This window comes from Patagioenas fasciata, chromosome 2 (assembly GCF_037038585.1).
Source record: "Patagioenas fasciata isolate bPatFas1 chromosome 2, bPatFas1.hap1, whole genome shotgun sequence".
NCBI lineage: Eukaryota > Metazoa > Chordata > Aves > Columbiformes > Columbidae > Patagioenas > Patagioenas fasciata.
Window position 1 is genome coordinate 113,010,965 of NC_092521.1, and position 24,451 is coordinate 113,035,415.

Consider the following 24,451-nt stretch of genomic DNA (forward strand, 5'->3'; position numbering starts at 1 on the left):
AATAATAATAAAGAAGAAAAGTAAGCAAAAAAATTTGCTTATTAAGCAAACAGCACATCACAACATATCGAAGTGCCATCTGCTCAATAATTTGGAATACATCCGGGCATTATTTATCACAGCAAGCAAATTGCAGACCTGTATTACTGTAGCTTGCTTGCTGCTACGGTTTGTTTCCTACTTATGGTAAATTATCCAATGCATGGACAGAAATTGCCATAGTATTTACTCTTTCGTCACTTAAACCAGACCTTTGAGTATTTACTGACAGACATTTTATAGCTTACAAAGCAATCTGCCTCTCTTGTCTAGTACTCTTCTAACCAACATAATGCCAAACAGCTGACTATCTGCTTTCTAAAAATGGACTGTGCTGCAAACAGCATCCTGACAATTTAATAATTTGTCAAAGTAGTCCAACCAGTTATTACGAAGTACGTATCATAGGGTTCAGAGGTAAAGGTCATCTATTTACTCACAAAGCAAAGTGCATCTGCTGACACTAAAAAGCAGACAATTAAAAAAAGGAAAAATCTAAGACATTCCCTCACAGAGTTGACTTTAACATACAAATTCCACTACCAGTAACAGCAGTTGCAGACCCCAAGAATGCTATTTCTCTTCTCACTTGTGCTTTGTTCACAATCGCTATCCTTTCTCTGTATATGATGTTACTCCACCTGGAGTGGAAAGGAATTTTGATAATCTTGGTTTGCGTCTCAGGTAGGAGACACCATGGATACAGCTCAGAATTTTAACACTGAAATAGTATTTTAGAGCTTTTATATATATATATAATGAGAAATTTGCCCCAGGTAACACTAAGTTCTCTCTGCTTTTAAAACAGACAAAGAAAAGAGTCTAATGTTTAAGCATGGGCACCAATACGCTCAGATGCTAATTCTGGAAAGATAAATGGGACAAACACGTTCAGACACATCTGCATTTGAAAACCGGTATTTATAGTGTGTCTTCTCCATCAAAATAAATATAGATCCCATTAGAATTATGGTTTTATACCTATTTTCACCATATATATTTATCTAATATAAATATATTACAAAGATATAGACACAGATAGATATAAACATGTGACTGCTGACAGTCACTGGGTAAATTTTCAGTTTTATCTTGGTTCCCTAGCCCTTAAAATGGTTCAGATTATATACTCAAATCAACACTTATTCTACAAAATGCACGTCCTAGGCAAATGAGGAGCCCAGTCTTTTAAGATACTAAATATCCTACTCTATAGGGGCTTCAGAATTCATTTGCTTAATTGTGCTGGGTCACTGCTACCATGCTGGGAAAGAACCCCTCCAAAATCCTTGATTACTACACAAACAGGAGAGTGACTCAATCACTTCAGAGGATTCACTCTTCTAGGAATTTTACTCCAAAAACCTTCATGTCTCGTCATTGATGTTAATCAAAAGATGAATTAAGGAGTCTCATCAATGCCTCTGCCAAGGAAGAAACTTCAAGCTGTCCTGCTCCCCTAATTCATCATTACATAAAATGTAGCAGCCAGTACCTTGACTTTGGAACTGAAATATTCTTCAGTCTTCCCTCTTTGTTAGTTATGCCTCTTTAACCCTCTGGATATAATGGATACTCAAAACTTGCAATAACGTTCATTTAGTTTATGTGTTGGGAAAGACCAGCACTCTAACGGTTAAATAAAGAACACCTTGTTTACAGCTTTACCACCCTCATTTAGTTGGCTTCTACCCTGTTATTTTTTAAGATTAGACCCTTTTTTAAAAGGTAGAAGGTTACGGCCTTCAATAGCACAGTATTTGTCTTTTTCCTTGCTTTGAAGCTCTACTGTCTGCTTTGGACAGGAATGCCCTGTTATTTACAATATACAGTATTATTATTTCAGGGTTACCATCATCTGCCAAATCATCACAATGGTGCTGTAGTTAATTGCAGAGATAAGGGGGAGGGGAGCAGGGAAGCACTTCTGTTTAGTACGGTACCTATTGCTTCTCACCGCGATCGTGTCGATGTTTGCACAGTGTCTGCACTGTTTCTAGGCACAGGTAATATTCATTCATTGAAAAAAAGGGGGTGAAAAAGAGATCTTCTAGCCGAAAAGAGAAGGCAATGATATTATCTCAAGCTTAGCGAAAGTTCTTTAAATCCTAGAGTTTCAGTAAGCAAACAATTTATATCGGTTAATTAGTTCATAATACAATTTAGAGAAAACCACTCTTAAAGGACATGCCTAGTTAAGCAACTGTATAAACATATGCACAGTAAAGTTAAGCTTCCAACAACCTGCAATTATTTAAAGTTACCACAGGGAGCATGACTCTTAAATCAGCTTTAGGTCAGGCTGAGCTTCTAAGATGTGGCAAATCTCAGCACCACACAACAATTCACCCAAGTTCCAAACCTCCACCTGTGCTGGGAGCTGAGGACCTAAATCATGCATCATTCAAGGACATCACTTAGCTTTCTTCCCCTCCCTCTACTCTTTTTGTTTGTTTTGTTTCATTTAAGATATTGTTGCTCACCTTGAACATATGCAGAATGCTCTGTAGTGGGTTTTTGAACCAAAAAGTGTATTTTTTATACATTTTTTATTGTTATGAAGGACTGGGTATGTCTCAAAAAATTAAGAAAGTAGTAATTTACAGTTCTAGCCCCCCTCACCTCATTCATTTAGTATCCTACTGAGGCAGGTGCTCTGCTTTAAAATTAGTATATTTAAGCAGGAACTGAAGTGTTTTTTTGAGATGAGACATAACAGTGTGAAGGTCGGGGGGCAATTTCTCAAATTTTGTATTCATGTGTGGTTCAGCTTTTTTATTTTGTTTCATTGTAAACTAAAATCAGCATGAAATTCAAGTAGGAAATCAGGAACATCTTTCTCATATTCTGAGACAACATTGTTCATAACGCAACTAGAGGAGTTTGAGGGAGTGATCAAATTTCTTTCTGGGTCCTTTTTATCTGCTCAAATTACCTTGGCAAACAACTTTTTAAACCTCCCAACATTTAAAACGTGAATATACATTATGTCACCGTCTCCCAGAAATACAAAAAACAAAGACAAACCCGGGAACCCTTTGGGCAAAGAGTTCTCACAATTCACACTATGTTTTTGAATGCAGCTCGGGCAAGGATCATAGCGTGAGGGCACTAAGCAAAGGTTTTCTCTTAAGCTTTGTCCCAAATGAGGACAGCCTTACCTTCAAGCTCACGGCGTGTGCCTCCCACCACTGCTGGCAATCGGCTATGAAGTTGTGGTGTCCATGCAAAGGCTTAAAGAGCAGAGACCTCAGGAGCCAGGGGAGGTCCCGTCCCCCTCCCTGAAGGAGCTCACCCAACTACACAGCCTCCAGACACAGGGCAAGAGATGGGAGGTCCACAGCCCAAGGTGGTTTGATTCCTCCTCGTTCTCCTCATTCTTGTGGACCAACCCCCCACTGCGGGCTGTCTTCATTTAGGTCTTTGGCTTTACACTTAAGGAAAGGTGCAAATAAAAAGCAGGGATGTTTTGCGAGGTCTTTCTCTTTCCAGAAAAAAATTTAAAAATTGATAAATAAGCAGGTGAATTTTAACTTTCTGAATTTTCAGAGCATTTTGTTTGTTGTTGCCTTTATAACAAGCACATATGCACCTTTTGGAGGAAAGGAGAAAAGGGGAAGGTTTTCTACTACAAGGCCAAGAGATTTTATTTGTTGGTTTTGTGTTTCAATAAAATCAAATTACAGGTGTCGAGGGACATTTATTTCAATGCTAAATACCTTATGTTAAGATGTCAATTAAAGTTTTCCTGAAGAGGAAAGTTCCCCAGCAAAAAATGAATGCATTGAAAACGAGTACACCGTTCCCCAGAGGACAGAATATAAAACAACCTGTCAAGTAATCAAAGATAACCAAAGAGAATGTGTTAACTCCCTGATGTTTTTTTCTGTTCGGCATCAGGTGAATGCAAGCTCTTTTACCACCTGACGGAGCCCTGTTCTATTAATTCTGCTTCTCTCTTTCCATACCACTTTCATCAGCACTAAAAAGCTTCACAAACTGGTGGCTGACAAAGACATACACTGACTATGCATTATTTTAAGGACAACACCAACTCCAACCAGCCAGCAAAAGCTGTCAAGCATACACACCACTTAAAAAGCAAAAAAACCCACAGCTATGCTTTGAAACATACTGAACTGTTAATGAAAATTAAGTTGTATTCAGCACTAGAAGTCTGTATTTCTTACGTGCTGGTAAGAGAGAGCCATGGCATTCAGTTTGATGCATCTATAAGTGAGGATCGTTCATCCTTAATTCATAAGAGAAGGAAACAAGAAAATTCCTTGACTTAAGAAACTTTTCTAAATCGAACTTGTCATATTTTGACTGAAAACATGTGATGTGATACAGGGTACTTGGAGGACCTGGAAAGAGCTGTAATCTGGAAGTCAGAATTGCACCCTACACCAATACAGCACCATAATGCACACTTAAAATAATAACTGCCGAAAGTAGAAGACTTTGCACAAGTATTTAAAAAAGTGGGAGCGCTATTCTACCAAGAGTTCCCCCCAATTACTTTAAAAACAAAATAAACAAAACAAACAAACAAAAAAAAACCACACCATGAACAAGAACTGGTGAAGATACCTGAGTTTACTTTAAACAATCCAAACTATTGAACAAAAAAAATCCAACCAAAAATTACCCCCAGGTAAAGCAAAAAGAAAATCTCAAACACTAAGACCACATACTGTAAAAGATCAGTATTAAGGTCTGCTTTGTGCTCCCACTTCAGCAAATTAAAACGAATGGAGAAAATCTGCCTAGGAAATACAAATGAAATTTTTTTCAGATTGTGCAGACAGAAGTATTTCTATTCTGAAGCTCAACTTGTTGCAACACGTTTTTAACATTAAAAGGGCACTTTTCACCTTTGGAATTAGTCTTAATTAAGTAAAAATGTTTTGGAATACAATGCATACAGAGAAGGAAAAAGCAGAATTCTTTGCTATACATGTTAAAAAAACAAAACAAAACGCACACACACACACACACACAGAGCCTTCTGAGTTACTTTCAAAAGCTGTTTAAATACAGCCTAAAGTTCATTACACTATGACTGCTTACCTTTTTCCCTCCTGTTACAAATTGCTTGAAGTGTGATCTTACAAAATTAGGATGAACAGCAACAATCTGAGAATCAGGCAGGGAGGGAAAGGGAAAAGAAAAAAACAGAGAGGATTGTTGTGTAAATTAGAGTTTACAGGGAGCATCACATCATTTTTTAAACTAGATAACTCAACGGTAATACATTATATTTGGCAAAGGGTTCTTTCTCTCAAGTAGAGCCTGGTTGTTTCAGACATTCCAGGTTTTTTTTGCCTTGAAAAGAAAAAATTCTTCATATTGTAAGGCACATGAAAACTCCCACACCTGAGGGCCACATTACACCAAACAACTACTTTTTTTTTTGCCCAGCAGGCAGCAGAATTAGGACTGTGCAGCACAGGACTGCTGCGAGCAAGGGCTACCCTGAGTAAGTCTTGTTCGGGAACGGCCTAGATGGCACATACACCTCAGCCTTAGTGAGTTTATTCCTCCTCCTGCACCCACAAGCAATACGGAATCACAGAATCACAGAATCTTAGGGATTGGAAGGGACGTCGAAAGATCACCTAGTCCAATCCCCCTGCCGGAGCAGGAACACCCAGATGAGGTTACACAGGAAGGTGTCCAGGCGGGTTTTGAATGTCTCCAGAGAAGGAGACTCCACAACCCGCCTGGGCAGCCTGTTCCAGTGTTCTGGCACCCTCACTGTGAAGAAGTTTCTTCTCGTATTTCAGTGGAACCTCTTGTGTTCTAGTCTGAACCCATCACCCTGTGTCACAGAATCACAGAATATTAGGGATTAGAAGGGACCTCGAAAGATCATCTATGTCCTACTGTTGGTTGTCACTGAGAAGAGCCTGGCTCCATCCTGGTGACACTCACCCTTTATATATTTATAAACATTAATGAGGTCACCCCTCAGTCTCCTCCAAGCTAAAGAGACACAGCTCCCTCAGCCTTTCCTCATAAGGGAGATGCTCCTCTCTCTTAACCATCTTCGTGGCTCTGTGCTGGACTCTCTCCAGCAGTTCCCTGTCCTTCTTGAACTGAGGGGCCCAGAACTGGACACAATATTCTAGATGGGGTCTCACCAGGGCAGAGTAGAGGGGAAGGAGAACCTCTCTCAACCTACTGACCACCCCCCTTCTAATACACCCCAGGATGCCATTGGCCTTCCTGGCCACAAGGGCACAGTGCTGGCTCATGGTCATCCTGCTGTCCACCACAACCCCCAGGTCCCTTTCCCCTACGCTGGGAAGACCTCAAGCAGCAAAACACAATAATTTGCCCACACCACTTTTCCTCCTGCAAGGAACTTTTCTTGCTAAAAAAGCTAGATCTTCCCATTTGCCTAGTAGAAGTCCTTTTCCAACAGCCGGGCAGCCACATGTCTCTCAGAGTGTAACTGAGGCTTTCCCTTCAGACATGGCACCTCAGCATTGCCATCCCATTGCCTTAGCCCAAGATGGGCTTTAACAGATAAGAACTGGTTACAAAATATTGACTTCACAGTTAGCAGAAACCTCAGAATTTATATCACAGATCTACCAACAAAGAAATATGTTGAGACAGGTAACAGCTGAAACAGGACAATTTCTCTTTCACTTTGCCTTTCGTGTTTGAAAAACTCAATAATACTTCTTACAAAACCAAGATCAGCTTTCTTCCTGCCTAACCAGATCAAAAGCTTTTATATTGAGATAGATAACTATTTTCTAGTGACTTGAATAACATTACAAGGAAGTGTTATTCCTCTCTCTCATTTAGATTCAATGTGACCTTTCTGTTATTAAAGACAACAACAACACAATTACTAAAGATTAAAACAAGCACTTACTTTAATAGGACAGTCAAACGTCTCATGAAACTCCTCTGCTGAATACAATCCAAACACTTGTACCTAAAGAAATATATAAAAAAACCCAAAAATATTTACCTAATAACCACTTGACAATTAAAGGTGCAGGTAAATCACTAACAACTAGAAGATTAATTTGAATGCTAACAGGTTTTTTTTTTTATTCCTAAAGAGAATAGTCATATTTTTAAAAAATCAGAGTTAATTGAGACATCTTGGACTTCTATTATGGTGTATCGTCAAATATTTTCAGCAGTGCAAAAGTACTTATTTGAATCCCTTTTTTTGTTGTTATTGTTACAAAAACAGCAAAAACTACAAGTTCCTATTGCTTTAGGCTGGTCAAATCTGTTTAACAGATACTGATATAAGTAAGGTAAAAGCAACATAATAACATTCAGGGGAAGATAAATTAAAACTCTTCCTTTCTGAGAAAGAACTGTAGGACTCTTTCCCCTCCAAGCAATACAGGGTTTACATAAGAAAAAAGAAATTTGTGACAATAAAGTAAAACCAGTCTGAAAACCAAGTGTCAAATGTTTCTTGGCATCCTCTCCTCCTCCCAAGTGTATTCAGTGCTTATTTGTTTTGTTCCATGACCACTGGAAATTGCTTTCTCTGAAGATTCCTCCTTTCTCATCTATGTTGATGTCTCAGTACATTTAATAGTCAGCACTGAAGTAGTGACCACAGGCCACCAGAATATCAGAATTAATCCATCTGAAGAAGGTTCAACATTAAAAAAAAAAAAAAAAAGTGTGTTTCTACTGTCAAGAGAAACAATAGATTTTTAAATGTTTTATTGCTTTTACTTATAAAATAGGTACAGCGGTATCAAGTGTTAAGAAGTACTATCAGACTTAGATGGTCTGACTACAGAATAGTTTTTCTCAAGATTGTTGTGAGTACAATCCTCTTTTGGGCTCAGGTCTCTTCATCCAACACACAACATTCCATTCTCCAATTCTCAGATGAGACAGTTGACACCTCACTTCATGCAGGACTTAGGAGTACAACAGGGCTGAAGACTTACAGTCAGGAATGAGTAATTGATTTACTAGTTATGATTCCCACAAAGAATAACACCTGGTCTGCTTTTTCATTATGATTTTAAGAGGTTTCCACCCACTGCCAGAAGCTGTTGGAACAAAATCACCCAGTAGGCACAGACACTGCTGGTGAGAGAAGTTAAAGACAAAAAGATAAGGTTTAGTCACTCATCCTTATTTTTTGGAAAAGGTAATCCCTCCAATAACTCTGCCCTGCATGTTCAAGAAGATGGACCCCAAGAACTAAGAGATCTTTTAGCCTTATTTCCTTCTCTCTTCCCATCCCCATCATGATTCCTTCGGGGGAAAACAAAAAAATACTAGTAACAAAAACCAGAAAACCCACTAGACAAAGATCTGCAGAACAAAGCCAGTAAATACCAGTAATGGGCCACAAAAAGTGAGGCTTAATGGCTCTGGAAAGATCAGTTCAGAGGACAAGAAGCCCCAAAATTCCTGCAGATGGTCAAGGAGACAGAGTAAAAAAATTAGACTTCAAGCAGACGACAGGAAGAACTAAACCATCAGCGAGGAACTAAGCCATCCTCAGAGCGGCTCAAAGTTCAGCAGTCTCAGTCAAGTTAAAAACATCTCAAACCACCTCATCTTCCTTTCAAGCTTGTCTCCTGGATACATCTCCTAAGCAGCATTATCAGCTCTGTCCATTACTCATTAGCAAATATACTGCCTCTAACAACACGCTTTAAAAATACTGCTGCATGCACTGCGTAGGGCTGAGCTACTGCTCCAAAGGATTGGAAAATCAATATTTGGAGACAGTGAGATGCATCGCAAAGCTGTGATTACGTAAGCCGACCAACGGGTTTTATTTGAGTTGGGTCTGGCTGTAAGCCTAGAAAACCTTCAGGCTGATGTCTAGAGGATTTTGTTTTCTGGGTTTTTGTTTTCATCACTTGGCACAGCTTATCCAATGCAACAGACTAAACAAAATAAGAAACAGAGAAAAGAGAAAAGAATACAGAAAGAGGAAAGGAAGATGTAAAAGAACAGACATGGTTAAAACACTGCAAATTCCATGGAAGCAGAATCCTCAAAAAATGCCCAAACACCCCTCTGAAATTAAAATTACTTAATCAAAATTAACATTAGCAACAATGCCTCTGACATTTTCGTAATACTGCATCAAACATGGCCATATGATATTCCTTTGAGAGTATGAAAACAAAATGGAGCCAGTTAACTAAAGAGGGAAAAAAAATGGCATTAAATACACGTTATCATTTTTACTCTAGGGACGCTGTATAACAGTTTATTACTTCTTAGTGCCTTTTATTCTTCAGAGAGAAAGTGATTATTTCGATATTACAAACCTATATTGGATTTATCTATTTCTACTTTCTATCCCCACTCAGCTCATGATGTTTTTGGGAAGCTGGAAAAAGGATTTCATTATGACAGTCCACTATATTTTGCCAGAACTGTCCAATTTTAAATATTCAGAACCCACCACTCCAACGAATCCGGGCTTTTTCTTTGCTTCCACACGTGGAAGAAGGTGCCAAACCTCAGCGATCAAAAGGCAGGAAAATAAACACACTTAATCTACAAACCACATTTATTGAAAAATTATCTATGTAAGACTTCATGGATATTTTTAACATAAATATTGTCATAGTTATTAAACACCAGATTAAAACACGTAAGCATATGGGTTTTCAATATAATCTATATTTTGTCATATGAAAAGACTGATAAGCCAATACAGGTGCAACTTATATCACTGTTATATAATGACATGAGCCTTAGTAAAATTGGGAGTCAGACATAGGTTTTTCAAGACAGCATGCAAGCAAGCAAAAAACTAACCTGAAAAAAATCCACAATTCTGAAGCTGCAAGCCTGCTTCCCCTTCTATTTATTCCAGCATCAAAATTATCCTCCTATACCCTAGTATTTCCACACCCAGCCATTTTACTCAGCCAGTGGACAGACCAGCACGGTGGCGGTGGTTTCGACTTCTGTCCCTTTCTGTGCTAGTGGTGAGCACCTGCAGTTGAGTCCATTGGTAAGGATGATTTTCAAAGAACCAGACGTGCAGTGCAGAAAAGCTGCATGTGGTTTCAAAAGCACTTGTTGGCCATGTATGACATAGAGGTGCCAGGTTTTGACGTTAGGTCTGGATGCTGCCTGATACGAACATTAGAGAACTGCACTGTGCTGCTATTTCCCTCTCCCAGTCAACATAGCTAGCCCAAGTGTAGTTTGAGAGTGGGAAAATAAATAAAAAAGTAGTAAAATAAAATATATCAGACATCAAAACACCTTCCTTCAAGAAGACAAAATGGTTTCCATCTCTCTCATATTATCCATTTTGACATGGGAAAATGCACTTCCTGCCTATTGCAAAAATCTTTCGCAGTGGTCCGAAGGACATTTCTTCATTACTGGGTAGAAAATACTTGCATCAACCCAGTTGGGTCAAAATTTACAGGTCTTTTTATTGCACCTTTTCTTGTTTAAATCTGATTTACGAAAACTAAGCTGTGACTATTTTTTTTTCTAAAAAAAAGGATTTCACTGTTTTTACTTATCTGAGTTAATGACTACATTTCAACCACTTCTACAAACGTTTAACTTCCTACAATACAAATATTGTCACTGTAGTAAAGAAAGAGCTTTAAGGAATCTAAAGCTACACTTTCGTCATGACCCAGAACTTAGAAGCTCTACATTACCCAGCCAGGAATTTTTGCCATTTTCTTACACAGTAGCACAACACAGTAGTATGTGTTTTTGCCCATTTTAGGGGAGGATTCTTTCACAGAGACACACCTTTCTGGGTCAAGTGGAAAGTCTAACTTCTGAAACACCTAGGTTGTTCAAATCTCCAGACAAGCTTTTCAATGTAGAATATGGTGAAGCATCAATGCCCCTGGACTCTATGAGCACAAATACGATGAATATTGTACTTGTGATACTCCAGCCCTGCATCAGAAACATTACCAGAATTAGCCCTGGCTTCGGGACCATACTTTAGACTGCCTTGTAATGTCACCTCCTGGATCCACAACAGATATTTCACTAAATGAAGACAGATTCACCATTTAAAGTACTGGAGTCTTTTCAAATCTGGCCATATCAGCAGAGATTTTTGAACATTTCTGAACTCTAATACATATTTTTAATATTAATTTATGAAAAATGTGTCCAGCTTGTAGACTCCCTGCAACACACACATTTTGAGTCAGTAATCCACAGCCACATCTGAGGAGCCCTCACAGCAAGTGCTTGCTTCTCTCTACTATTCAAAACACCCAAACAAACAATGCCGGCTCAACATTTTTATTACCTTTCGCAATTATTGACCCTTCCCTTATCTTGCTTAGACAATTAGGACACTCTTGCTGTGTTTCTTACAGGCTGTAAAATTCTACAGCCTGCTTTGATGGGCACTAGTATCCCAATTACTGTGTCAAGATACTGACATCAAGATATCTCTGAGAAACAAAAGGCTTGGATACATACACTGGCTGACCGTCTGTTGAGGTAAAAAAACACCTATTTGGAAGGAGAAAAAAACCCCACAAGTGCATACAGTCTAAAGGGGTTGTTTTCTCCATTTTTCCATCTGCAAAATCCAATTTTATTATTAATTTATAGAACTTCTGTTGAATGCGATGCATCTATTAGGATCACCAACATTCCTCCTCCCCCCAAGTCTACTCTGTAAGAAACGTTCTCCTCAGTAAGTCAGATGGATATTGAGAAATTATTTAAATGATTTTTAATGCACTGAATTTCTATATGAGTATTACATTAAAAAAGAAGCTCAAATACACCCTGTGCATTAGAATTTTATCATTGCAAACCAACATTAGAAAAGACTGCCATCGACTTAAAAACAAAAAAGACATTCTTATAAGTGGAAAATCAATCACCAAAACCACTAAATGTCACAGCTCAACATTCCAGAGAAGCACTGATAATTGTTAGTTATACACTACACAAATGATATATGTCTTCAGTCAAGGAAGTAGGTGCCAGTTTTTTAGGATACTGTACATATATTGATTTTACATTTATTTAATGTGGCTGTTGTAAGACACTTTATTCTTCTGATAAACTATGATTGCTTATCAAAAGATTCTATAATTCAAGAGAAACATTCATAACGTGTGTGAAAATGAAAACCACCAGCCCACAGAAATCATGCCCACAAAATCCAATTTTGTGGATTTATAGCAGAAAGGCATTAAACTACTGTCTTGCAGGAACAGCAGAGTAGTCACTGAAGTATAACTGGCACAGCAGTAATGATTAAGGTGACATGTCCTCCTGCCACAGCTGTTAATCAGCTTAATACTAGTTCCATTATTGACATTCTTGTAATTACTTTTCTTACGGCACATTTGTGCAAAATGTATTTGACTTTAATTTTGAGTATTCAAAGGTGAGCTCAGTCCTCAAAACGGATGGTCAAAGTGGTGGTGCTAAATGCAAGAATTAACTCCACAGGTATGACAATTATCTCAAGTGTCATAATGATGACTACCTGCTACCTCATTAAATATATAAATGGGTTCCTTGTACCTTGCCATCTTCTGAGCAAACACCCATGTGTTCTCCACTTTCATCCAGGCTGATCTGATTTATCTTCACTGGGCTCTAAAGAAATAAAAGAAAGAAAAAAATATTTCTAAAGTTGACTTTAAAGTTACATTGTCAATCGCATGCTTTACTGCCCCCACACTTCCTGAGATCTATGTGTTAACAGTTGTGTACTGTTTAGTTGCACGAATCAAAAAAAAAAAAAAACCACAGAATAAGTATTGCTATGACAATGCCAAAAGACAGCCTTCTTCCCAGCCTTCTGCCTAATCCAGAAATCTGACATTTTTTGCAGTTACGTGCTTCAGGGCTCTGGAATTCTTGTGAAGTGCCAGGCTCCCAAACCTTGAGCATCTGCACCTGCATATCACAGCTGTTCATTTAGAACCTCTCTTGCTACCAAAATATCAGCATAAAACACACTGACCACATAGACATCAAAGCAACTGAAAATCTTTCTGGTTTGGTCTGATGGGTATACTGGCAATTATTTTTTCCTTCAAATCCCTTCTTTTGCTTTCATTTTTGCCTCTAACACTGTTCTCAGAAGCGAGTATTAGAAGGTATTGAAGTGCAATGTAAGTGTACTCATTCTTAGGCAAACAGTGAGAAAAGCCTGAAGACTGCTCCAATTTAAGAAATTTTCCTTTCCCTACCCAGATACACTTTTGGTTCTAATCTACAGGGTTAGATGGCATCTGTTACTGTTTACTTGAGCTTAAACATCTATCCTTAAGTACTGAGGACTAAGTTATAACATCATTTGGGTAACGCAATGCATATCCTCTCACATACAAAACCCCATATCCAATTATATTCAAGTACCAAGAACCTTCTTATGTACCACGATCCTGATTTCACCCTCTGTAACAAATACCTCATTATTTCAAGCATCATTGAAGCATCTTCACTACCAAGTAAGCCTCTCTGACACATTTAAGAACAACTTTTCTTACTCATAAAATTTTTAACGTACTGAGCCACGAAACAGATCACTTCTGTGGTTGTGAGCACGATAAAAGAGAAATCCTTCATATGTTTGTGTGAAAAGAGAGTGTCACTGGAACAGCGCTGGAGTTGTGGGTCACGTTAAATGTTACACAGCTGTGTTTAAAATATCACAGGTCCTTATTTATGCTAGGGCTACTGGAATTACATAAAAAGTACATCATAAAAGGTTATATAAAGAATACGCTGTCCAGATGGACTACCTACAGGAGATAAACTGAGGTCTTCTCACAGCCTTTAGAAAGCTTTTCCCCATAATCTTTCACGCACAAAAATATTCCAACTCAGGGAAATGAAGTTTTCCTCTCTTCCACCTTGAAAAGAATATATGCACAAATCACATTTCATTTTCTGGAAGGTTTTTTCTAATCAAGGTTGAACCTCTGAGCCCTGCACTGTCACAGTTGCCTGAGGAGCCCCGAAAAGGATGCTGCCAGCCCTTTTGCTTTCCCACTTCTTTGTATGCAGGAGGCACCACTCTCAGTCTCTGTGCCACTGCAAAATGCTACATGGAAATATCACGATTACCGCCTATCACAAAGCGGCCTTTCAGCTGCGCGTTGTTTGCCAAAAAAGTGCACTGCTGAGGAAGCCATAGAATTGTTTTGGTTTGAAAAGACCTTTGAGATCATCAAGTCCAAAAATTAACCGAGTACTGTCAAGTCCACCTCTAAGCCTTGTCCCTAAGCACCTCATCTATGTGTCTTTTAAAGACCTCCAGAGACGGTGACTCAACCACCTCCCTGGGCAGCCTGTTCCAGTGCCTGACAACCCTTTTGATGAAGAAGTTTTCTCCTAGTAGCCAATCTAAACTTCCCCTGATGCAACGTGAGGCCATTTCTCAAACAAACTTTCCTTGACTTACGTGTTCCAGAAGTATTTTCATCTGTCACAGAGCGGTTATGCTGCACTTCAAAACCAGAAGCAAATGCATCACTGGCAGTGCCAGCAGCTGGTGCATATTCTCTGCCTGCCTCCTGACACATTTGGGGGGTGTCAGCTGAGGAGCTGAGCTGAAGCTCATAAGCCTGCTGGTGGGGTCAACATCCTTGTGAAAGCTTTGATTCTCAGATGCTGCACACACAGTTGGCTGATGCCAGGACTAGAGGATGCCAACTAAGGCAAGACATGTCACTTGTCAGTCTCACTTTCTAGAAGTTTCATAAAAATTGCTAGCATGCACTTTTGTTCCTGCCTTACCTTGAAAATTCCTTTCTAAACTTCTGTATTGCTCATAGTACAAAAAAATATTTTGTCTGTGTTGAGGGGACAAAAAAAAATGCCCGCATGTCTCTGCCATTCCCTCTACAATGAGAAACACCTCTGGCCCCTGAAAGCACAAGCACAGAAAGTTCAACTGAGTTCACCATGTATGTGGCATGCATTTTTGTTCTGGGCTGCATCTAAGTTGCCACTGCCTCAAGTTTCTCAAAGGTTCTTCTCTTTTAATACTCTGCAATTGGAAAGCCAAAAAGTCCATCTTGATTAGCCTCACCCTGACACAGGATCATATGCTAAGTTACGGTGTTCAAATGGTTCCTCCCTCCAGCACCTACATCTGCCAACAGGGCTGATATGACAGCAGCAGCAGATCTAGCAGCACGCCTGTGTGATGGGTCTTCCTGAGACACTCTACTGCAACAAAGCCCAAGACAAAGAGAAACAAAATAGGATACTGCAGAAGAGCTGACAGCCCAATCCTGCAGTCCACACTGTTCCCATGTTGCTGGCAAATGGTTTTGATAAAGCCTGACACTCAAAAAATGAACCGAAGGAAGTAGGTAAGACTATGTAAGCTACCTTCACATAAATGTGAAGATAAGGAGCAGTATGATGGAATTTATCTACCATGCTGCAGTCTGGAAGCCACCTGGCACTTCAGAGATGAAATATGCGATTGCCCTCAGGTGACCAAAGGATGCCTAGAAAGGCAAAACCTCTCTATATATATGCAGAATACTATGGGAAAAGGCAATTTCACAGTATTTACATTTTTTTTCCACATTCAAAATTGCACACAATACTTCAGAACTGGTTTTTGATGATTTTCAATGATTTGATTTTGAAATTTGATGATACAGTATTTCAGGACTCTGTGTATCACTGTTAACTTGTTACAAGCCCTCTCCATGCCCAACACCTCTGTCTCGTACTTTCTCCAATTTTTTTTTCCTGTTGTTTGCAGTACACACAATGATGACAATCAGGGAAGACAAATAAGTTCAACTAAGAGCAGACCTGCTCACTTACAGAAACCTCGAGCTAAGTTCCAACAGGAGATGCTATTCTAGATGATGCACAGGAGGCAAAGCAAACACAGAGAATTTATTTTCTTCAGGATTCAAGTTGAATTGGCACTATTGGCTACTGCCTGTTCAGTGACGTTACCAGCCAGACATTCCTATGGAGCTCAGAAAGTGATAATAGACCATGAACTTAAAACCAGACACATCTGAATGCTAAATGCATTTTAAAATAGAGACCCAGCAAGGGGAAAAATAAGATATTGACAGGACCTTCTTGTGCAGAGCTAAGTAACAGTCAAGCCTACCATTTTCAGAACTACATTCCACTGGAAAACTATTTTAAGATTCGTATCTAAAACTATCCAGGAAATCAGAAATAAAAGACCACAGATAAAACTGGTATATGTGTTATCTAAGCCAAAGTGTTTCTTCTGGAATCAGCTCCAATTCATCTTTTCATATCAATTATTTTTATAAATATACGGCTGTGCCAGTTGAAGTTACTTTCCATTTCAAATTTAGTTATATTTATATTCTGTCAACACCCTGTGGATAATTTTGATATTTCAGAAAAAAAGAACACAGATAATTTTGTGAGTTACCCTCCCTCACCCTGCTCTTCTTTTTTTTTTTTTTTTTAATTAAACATTATCGACTTAATTGAGGAGTTACAACCACCTTTCCCTTGTGGTGTGTTGGTTTTGTTTGGTTTTGGTTTTGTTTTTTAAATCTTGTTCTTCTACCTAACCCACTGAAGAGTTTAATTTGCCTGGCAAAAGAAAATAGGCTTTGGTTTTTACAGCACAGAGGATAAATGCCCTTCCGGCAACATCCACCTTTATAGGTCAACAAAAGATGAAGAATCACTCAAGGTTAGAGAGGACACAGGTAGCCAGTAACTCATCAGAACCTGCAAAACTGATCATTCGATACAGTCAGAACCAGGATATGCTCCAGGCTTTGGTCAGTTGACTGTTTTAAAAGAATTTTCAATGAGTGGGGAAAAACAAACAAACAAAAAACACTGTCCAAATGTACAGACATCATACTTAAAAAATAAAAATAAATGCATTAAGCATTACAACAGCAATCTGAGGTCAAAGTGTCAATCTAAAAATTAGGAACATATCATCCATGTAAATATTACTCAACTAATAGATGATCTAATCCTAAACTGCATGCCATAAAACCAAAGGCAGATATATATAAGACAATGAGGAAATGACTAATAATTACTTAATTGGCACTACACTGAGTAATTTTTTTTAACCTAATCAGGACCCCTAGCATTAGGCAACAGAATGAAAAACACACAACTTCTTTGTGGTCACAACAATACTTACAGTTCTGTACAAATAATAGGAACACACATAGTATTCTAAAGCAATATAATTCAAATCTGGCAATAGGGAGGATCCTGTTAGTTAGGGGAAGAAATACACTGAAATTATTAACCTGAGAACAGCTTCAGAAATTCATAAAGTGTGGAAGTTCTGGGAAAAGAGGAAGAAACACCTTCAGCTGAATTTCCATTAGCTGCAGTTTTCTTTCTGATGGAGACATGTTTGGAATTCTGGACAACATAAGTAAGTTTGACTGCTCAAAATCAATAATGTCAAGCTGACATTATAGAACAAAAAAACGTTACCTTAATGGAAGAAAGAAAAGTTTAGGGAGAGGGAGAAAAAGCTAACAGGCACCTTGCACATAAAGATCTAAATGGAGGCTTGTGCAAAATCCTAAATTTAAAGGAAAAGAAAATCAGGTATCTACCAAATGTACCTCATGTTATAATCAATTACCTAATGCAAAATGCTTGAAATAAATCACTTAGTATAGATTATGTGAGCTCTTCTATTACGAGTAAACCCAGGGCCACTCAGAAAGCTTCTTTTAATTGTGTTCTTTGTGGCAACTCCTTCTCCCCTGCCACTCATCATCAACCCACCTTATACTATCAGTCCCCCAGTGGTAAACCTGAGAAATCAATCTGCTAATGTATAATTTGTAAAGCTTCTCTGACTAACAAATGGATAATTGATTCTTTTACAAATGCTGCATCCCAATGGATATGAAGTGGATGAACAAGAAACATAAGACTGGATTTCACTCCCATTCTGTGAGAAATGCAATATTTACAAGCTAGGAATCTAAACGTTTTAATAGTTGCCTGTGACTTCATGCCTTTTAGCTACGGTTAGCAGGAAAGCAACACACCCATTAGGAGTGTGAAAAGCAAAGCAGTGTTCGATCATACTTACAGCAAAGCTCATTTCCTTCAAGAGGTTCCCAATGCTAACACAACCCCCTTAAGCAGAGTCTTCATCCATCCTTTAAAAAGAATTTTCAAAAACTTTTCCTAAATTTACCCAAACATTTTTATTTAGCTAACTACACACACACGTATATGTACCCAAAGAAGAAAAACACCCACAGGTCTTTTCTGGTACATTAATAGCAATCTGGATCTATATAATCACTACATAAGGTAACCTCCATACTAAGGTAAATTGTATGTACAGAGTTTGAATTGTAATAATAATAAAAAAAATCTGTCTCCTACAAGTGCCCATTTTTGATCTATTAATATGTTTTCACCTGCATGACATTCACATAAACAAGCATGTAAACCTCCAATGTACAGTGATATGACTAATCAATACACTGTTTAAAAAGTCAGCCCACTGGAGTAAGGACCACCATTTGTTTGTATTATTTCCACCATGGTGGAGGTATCCAAGTGCAAAATACAGAAAGTGTCCCAGTTACTGTCATAACTCAGCTAAGATCCTCTCAAAACACAAGCCTTGCTCTAGGCAGGATGAAGAATTCGCTTTGAATAGAGCCCCAACTTTTCAGCTTTTACATCAGTAAATTAGACATTCTACATCCATCAACACCAATGAATTGTGAAAAACAGACAATGCCTCCTTGAAGACTATTGAAAAAAAAAACCAAACAACAACAAAACAAACAAACCTAAGCAAGTGTTGAATATTCTCTTTCTCCAAGGTTGCTTTTCCAATCCAAAATTATAACCTTAGCCCACCTAGAAGAAAGCTTAATTTACCTAACTTGTCAAAAAAGGAGTTCTACTTTTTAGCACCTCTTCATTCTGGGAAGTGACAGGAGGTGATAACAAATAAATCAGATAGTGAGTCTTTCACTATTAAAAAAAAGAAAGTGTGCAACAGCTGAGCACAAGCGCATTGCATGTTGTTTGTCCTATTTGTCTTGATTTCAGAACACCAATGCCCAGAGATGTCTTACAGTGAGGAACTACCTTTAAAAGGAAGAAATTGAACCCATACGCTTTTCTTGTCCCAGATGCTTCAGTGCTGCACTGACATGCTTGTTTTACATATTTGTAGAGCTTTACTGATACAATAGAGGGAAAAGCAACTTGGAAAAGCAACTGAGAAAAGCAAATCCTGATGCTGTATCATGTTTACTTATACAAGGCAAATAGTACACACATACCTATGTGTTCATACACAACAGAGAAACATAATATAGCAACACACAAAAGCTTTAACAGAAAAGGCAGCTTTAAAACTTACAGAAAAAGCTGTTCACAACTGCATGCAATAGAAGTAGTACACTCTGAATTTACAAGACTTAAATTTTCATTTGATGAAAATTTACTAATATCCACACCAAAGAGGTTTTGTTCAACAATACTGGCAGCTAAATTCTGATAAGTAAGTGAGGATTCCTGCTCCAGTGCTTTTCCTGTAACACTCTTGAATCTGTCATGCTCCAAATGAAAAATGAGAAATTATATTGAAGAAAAGGGAGGGGGGGAAAGCTGGGGAGAATGACAAGGTCTGGGACACAGCGCAATAACAACATTAACTTTTATTTTGTCTGTGAAAAGGCAGACCTTGCCTACAAAACAAAAAAAAGCAAGATCTCAAAAGCTTGTCTAAACCTAAGGAAATATGAGGATGAGGAATCTCTCATATGTAGTCTGAGAAAGTGAGAAAGGCCAAAAAAAGCCTACAGTGATTTCAATATTTTCCACATGGGTGAATCCCCTAATCTTGTTCATCAACTACAGGGACTATGAGAGAAAAAAATCCAAGGAAAAAAAAATTAACAAGGGATCTCCCTAAATCTGTAGTAGTTGCTAGATAATCAGAATGTTTGTCTAGGAATGATGGAACTATTACTGAAAACAAATCTATACTGAAACCCTACACTGCTTCCTAGCAGGGTTTAACCATTAGATAATTCCTGATGGATTCAAAGTAGAATCTCTTTTCTATTAGAACACTGGTGTGTAAGGCAATACCCTCCCGGGAGTTCTGTGCCAAAGTAAACCAATTACTCCCGTTTCTTCCTCTCCCCAGGTCCCCTTCACCATCCACTGTGTAACTGTAGGGCTTCAGCAATGGTATGTCCTAAGCCTGCCTCTAGTTCTGTGGTGCTCTGTGTATTAAAGCCACCTGAGAACATGAAGCAATATTCCCCACCACACACCCATCGGGAGAGCCGAAGTACAGGTGGAGGACGGAAGAAGTGCTGCAGGTAATGCCTACGTACATGTTCCTTGGAAGACTCAACAGCACTGGAGAAGACTATACCAAGCAGCCCAGAGGTTCCCCTCATTTCTTTAACTGCTTTCTTTTCAGAACAGCTCCTGAAGCACAATGAACTTGAAGAATTCATCACTGAGCATTAACTTTCCACACAGGCTACTGAATTATAAATGGGCTTTGAAGAATAATCCAAAAAAAGAAAAAAAATCTAAACCTCTGACGATGAAACTTAAGGGGGTACTTTCACAGCTTGTTTCTTACATAATACCACCACCGCTGTCATTAATGTGCTTAATAGGATTTTGTAGAATTCAGTCCACCGAAGTAGAAAGTATGAGATTTTTCTCCATTTCTTGATAAGCCACATTTTAGAGATGTGACTGATGAGAGGCCAACCAGGGCATACAGTGCAACTTCTTGTCAAGACAGGTTTTCTCTGTAGAGATTATATTTTATTGATGCTTGGACCAAACAACTTTTAAAGCAGCAAGGAGGCTCTTGACTATTCTTAGGGGTCATGCATAGTTGTGCCAACTTCATTTCCAGGAAGGCTGTAACAACAACCATGATGTTCATCTCACTCTGTGATCTAACACAGGACAGAGGATACAACCATGTGGAGCCTGGTATCCCTGCTTCCCCATACATTCCATGATGTAGCCATTATTTTCTTCACAACTACATGGTTTTGTTCTTTCTATCAGCTCCTGCAATGAAAAACTGCACCAAGTGTTTTTTCCACTTATTTTAGCCTGTCAACCATTCCACTACAGACAATTATCCCAAGCCGGTGCCTACTGAAATCATAGAATCACAGAATAGTTTGGGTTGGAAGGGACCTTCAAAGGTCATCTAGTCCAACCTCCCTGCAATGAACAGGAACATTTTCAACTAGATCAGGTTGCTCAGAGCCCCGCCCAGCCTCGTCTGGAATGTCTCCAGGGATGGGGCATCTACCTGGGCAACCTGTGTCAGCGTTTCACCACCCTCATTGTAAAAAATTTCTTCCTGACGTCTAGCCCAAATTTCCCCTCTTCTAGTTTAAAACCATCACCCCTTGTCCTGTCATAACACGCCCTGCTGAAAAAGTCTGTCCCCGTCCTTCTTATAAGCTCCTTTTAAGTACTGAAACCAGTGAAAAGGATCTCTCACTAATGTAATCAGACAGAAGCAGAAATATTCTAAAGGTGGGAATGGGCTTTCCTGGCTGAAAATGACATAAATAGTAATGTTCCTGGCATAGTTAAATATTACACTGGGCGATCAATGCTGAAGTTCAGCCAACAGCTAGAGCTAAAGTACCATTTTCCATGTAAACATTCAGTGATCAACACTGGTATGGACTGGCAAAAGCAAGAGCTATATATGCAAGAACAAATACATTTCCTGAAAGCACTGTATTCTCCCTGGACATCCAACTCTGGAACTTCATTTGCAATTATATCATCTGGGAAAGTCTCACAAACCCATCAGAGATACTCAACAATGATCAACGTTGGCTGTCTGGTTCTTAGCAGGATCCTAAAAATGTCTGCAAATCAAAAAGATGGGGGAAGAGGGAGGAGAATACTCACACAGGTAGAAACTATGGATCATGAAGTGCAGTGTAACTTACTGTAAGGGGCATATTGCATGCCACTGTGACAGTGAGACAGGGAAAGCTGATTAATTGATCCTGTGCAACTTCCTCAATGCATTTACATACAAAGAGGCTCTATTTCAATACCAGCGAAGTGCAGACATGACTGCTTATAATAAACTTTAAATAAAGTAGATCAGAAAAGCCAACAGATTCATTCATTCCTCCATCTTTACCCTGCTCACATTTCACAGCTCCTGTCTTCCACACTGCCAAGACCTGCAGCAACTACAGACTTCAATTAGCAGCCAGTTCAGGTTACAGTGGTGAACCTTCCAACATCAAAATACCATCGCTGAAATTTCTTATCCTTTTAATTCTCTATGTCACAGGACACTGAGTGGAACTACCTTCCTCAGCAGCATCACAGGGGAGATGGTCAGTGTGAAAGCAGTTACTTTGATCAGCAGCCACTCCGAGGCTATTAACACCCAAGACTGGTCAAATCTGGACTGTCCACATTTAGCATTCCATCAGGAGCGCAATAAACAACTGCTACGCACACTGTCATGTCTTTTAAAACAAATAAGTCTCATTCTGCAGAAAGGAATCTTTATTAGATTTGCAAAGTTCATTATCAATAGTATCTTAGTCCCTATGGGAAAAAATACTTAGTTTTGCCTTCATGTTTTGTTCATCATATTATGTCCCTGTTATGTCATTCTGTGTTTTTAATACTGCTGCATTTTTATTGTTAATGGAAACAAAGGGCTGTAGCTCTATCATTCATGTCAACTTGTATAAAAAACATTGTCCTCTAGAACTCAGTTGCTTTGGACTTTCTAACTAGGAAAACATTTTCTAATGCAAATAATATTTTATTAATGCCAGAACTCTGAATAATTCTGACAAGCAAACTGCTATTATTTTGTATATGTGCACGCAAGTGCCTGCCTTCTGTATAGAGGAAAATGCCATCCAGGTATAATATGCCATTTGAAAGAAAAACAGCAGTATACTAGCTTCTTAGGAATCAAACCTTTCCAAATCCTCCCTATGCCTTTAAAGGTTGAAAACGCACATCCGTGTTATCGGGCTTTTATGAAAAGACCTCATCAGTGCTACCTGAAAGTAGCTGTTTCATTGCTGCTAATAAAAACTCTAGAGCAACTTGGTCCAGTGGTTCAGCTGTATGTTAGCAAAAAGCATTTAGGGAGGGTAGGAGACAGAAGTGGCACAGCATGTTTCTGAGATGACCAGAAAAAGGAAACGGTGAACCACTGACTGTGTGTCTTGTGCCAGTCAATATCACCTGGTCAAACCAGAAAGTTCCCAGCAGGACAGAGGCATCCGTGAGATGGTGAGAATCTGTGGCTTTTCGAGTACCCAACAAGTAGTAAAAGACCGAACAAACTAGCAGCATCGTGTCTTTCTTGTCAGCAACTAAGCCTCCGGAAGGCACAGAGAAGTGTGTTCCTTATTTAACAGTTGAAATTTGTTGGGTCTTTAAGAGTAAATTACACCCCAGAAAGGTAATTTTTTTTGCTTGAACCAGAGATGAAAAAAATATTATTGTGCATGGTTGTTTAATGTCTTTGAAATTAGAAAGTATGTTCCTGTGTTTTTCTTAAAAGCAAGTAAATGTTATTGCCTAATGTTGTTGTCAAATTAGAGTGCACAGGGCAATTTTTTAGAGAAAAGGTCAGTAATAATTGCAAACACAAATTACATCTTCTAAATAATCACAAGTTATAGTATGCATTCAAATGGCAGATGTTACCAAACCTGGATGGTGAAAGAAAAAAAAATATTTTGAGGATTTTGATGTTTCTGCATAATGTCACAAATACTTTGCCAAAAAATGTTTGAAAATGCCACATGGTAATTCACTTAGCAGAATTATAGTAAGGTCATCTACCTGATCTTCACAAAAATAGACTCAGATTTTCTGATTAAAAAAAAAATAAAAAACACACTGGAAACTCTGCCCTTTCACTGACCAAGAATGCTGTATTAAGTACCATGACAGTAATGTCCTTCATGTTTAGCATTCTCCCAAAATGAGATTTTTTTACCTAGAATTTTCCAGATTTTTTTTTTTTTTGAGAACACACCAAATATGATAGGATCCTACCAAGTCAAGAGAAACTGAGCTATTTGCTATGTCTAAATGATTGTGACAAAACAATATTCACTCACAGTCCTTTAACATCATTAACAGGTGACATTAATGTCTCTGATTTCACTAAGAGTTTGTTAAAGAGGGCTGCTAAGGTACCTTAAACAGAAGACCTTTACAACTGGTCATGAAATGCAACTGACAGACAACAGGATACCCACTCTGTAGAAAAATGATTGACACTAGAGACAGAAAGGAAACTTCTTCCTATGCATCTATGTCAAAAAAATCAAGGAAAAAGAATATGCATTTGGAGAGTAATGAAGCTGTAAGAAAGATCATTCAGTCTGAGGGTGGGGCTGATATCCTTCTCTAAAGAAGGGAGATG

At 38.6% G+C, this 24,451-nt stretch overlaps 1 protein-coding gene across 1 annotated transcript in view; it reads right to left on the reverse strand.

The window, feature by feature from the left end:
• The window catches only part of VPS41 (VPS41 subunit of HOPS complex), a 107,712-nt gene that overhangs the window by 54,141 nt on the left and 29,120 nt on the right, over positions 1–24,451 (reverse strand). The window contains exons 5-7 of the mRNA XM_065831630.2: positions 12,553–12,627; positions 6,932–6,994; positions 5,113–5,178 (exon numbers count right to left, since the gene is read on the reverse strand). Of these exons, the coding sequence (XP_065687702.1) occupies positions 5,113–5,178; positions 6,932–6,994; positions 12,553–12,627 (204 nt within the window). The remainder of the gene's footprint in view (positions 1–5,112; positions 5,179–6,931; positions 6,995–12,552; positions 12,628–24,451) is intronic.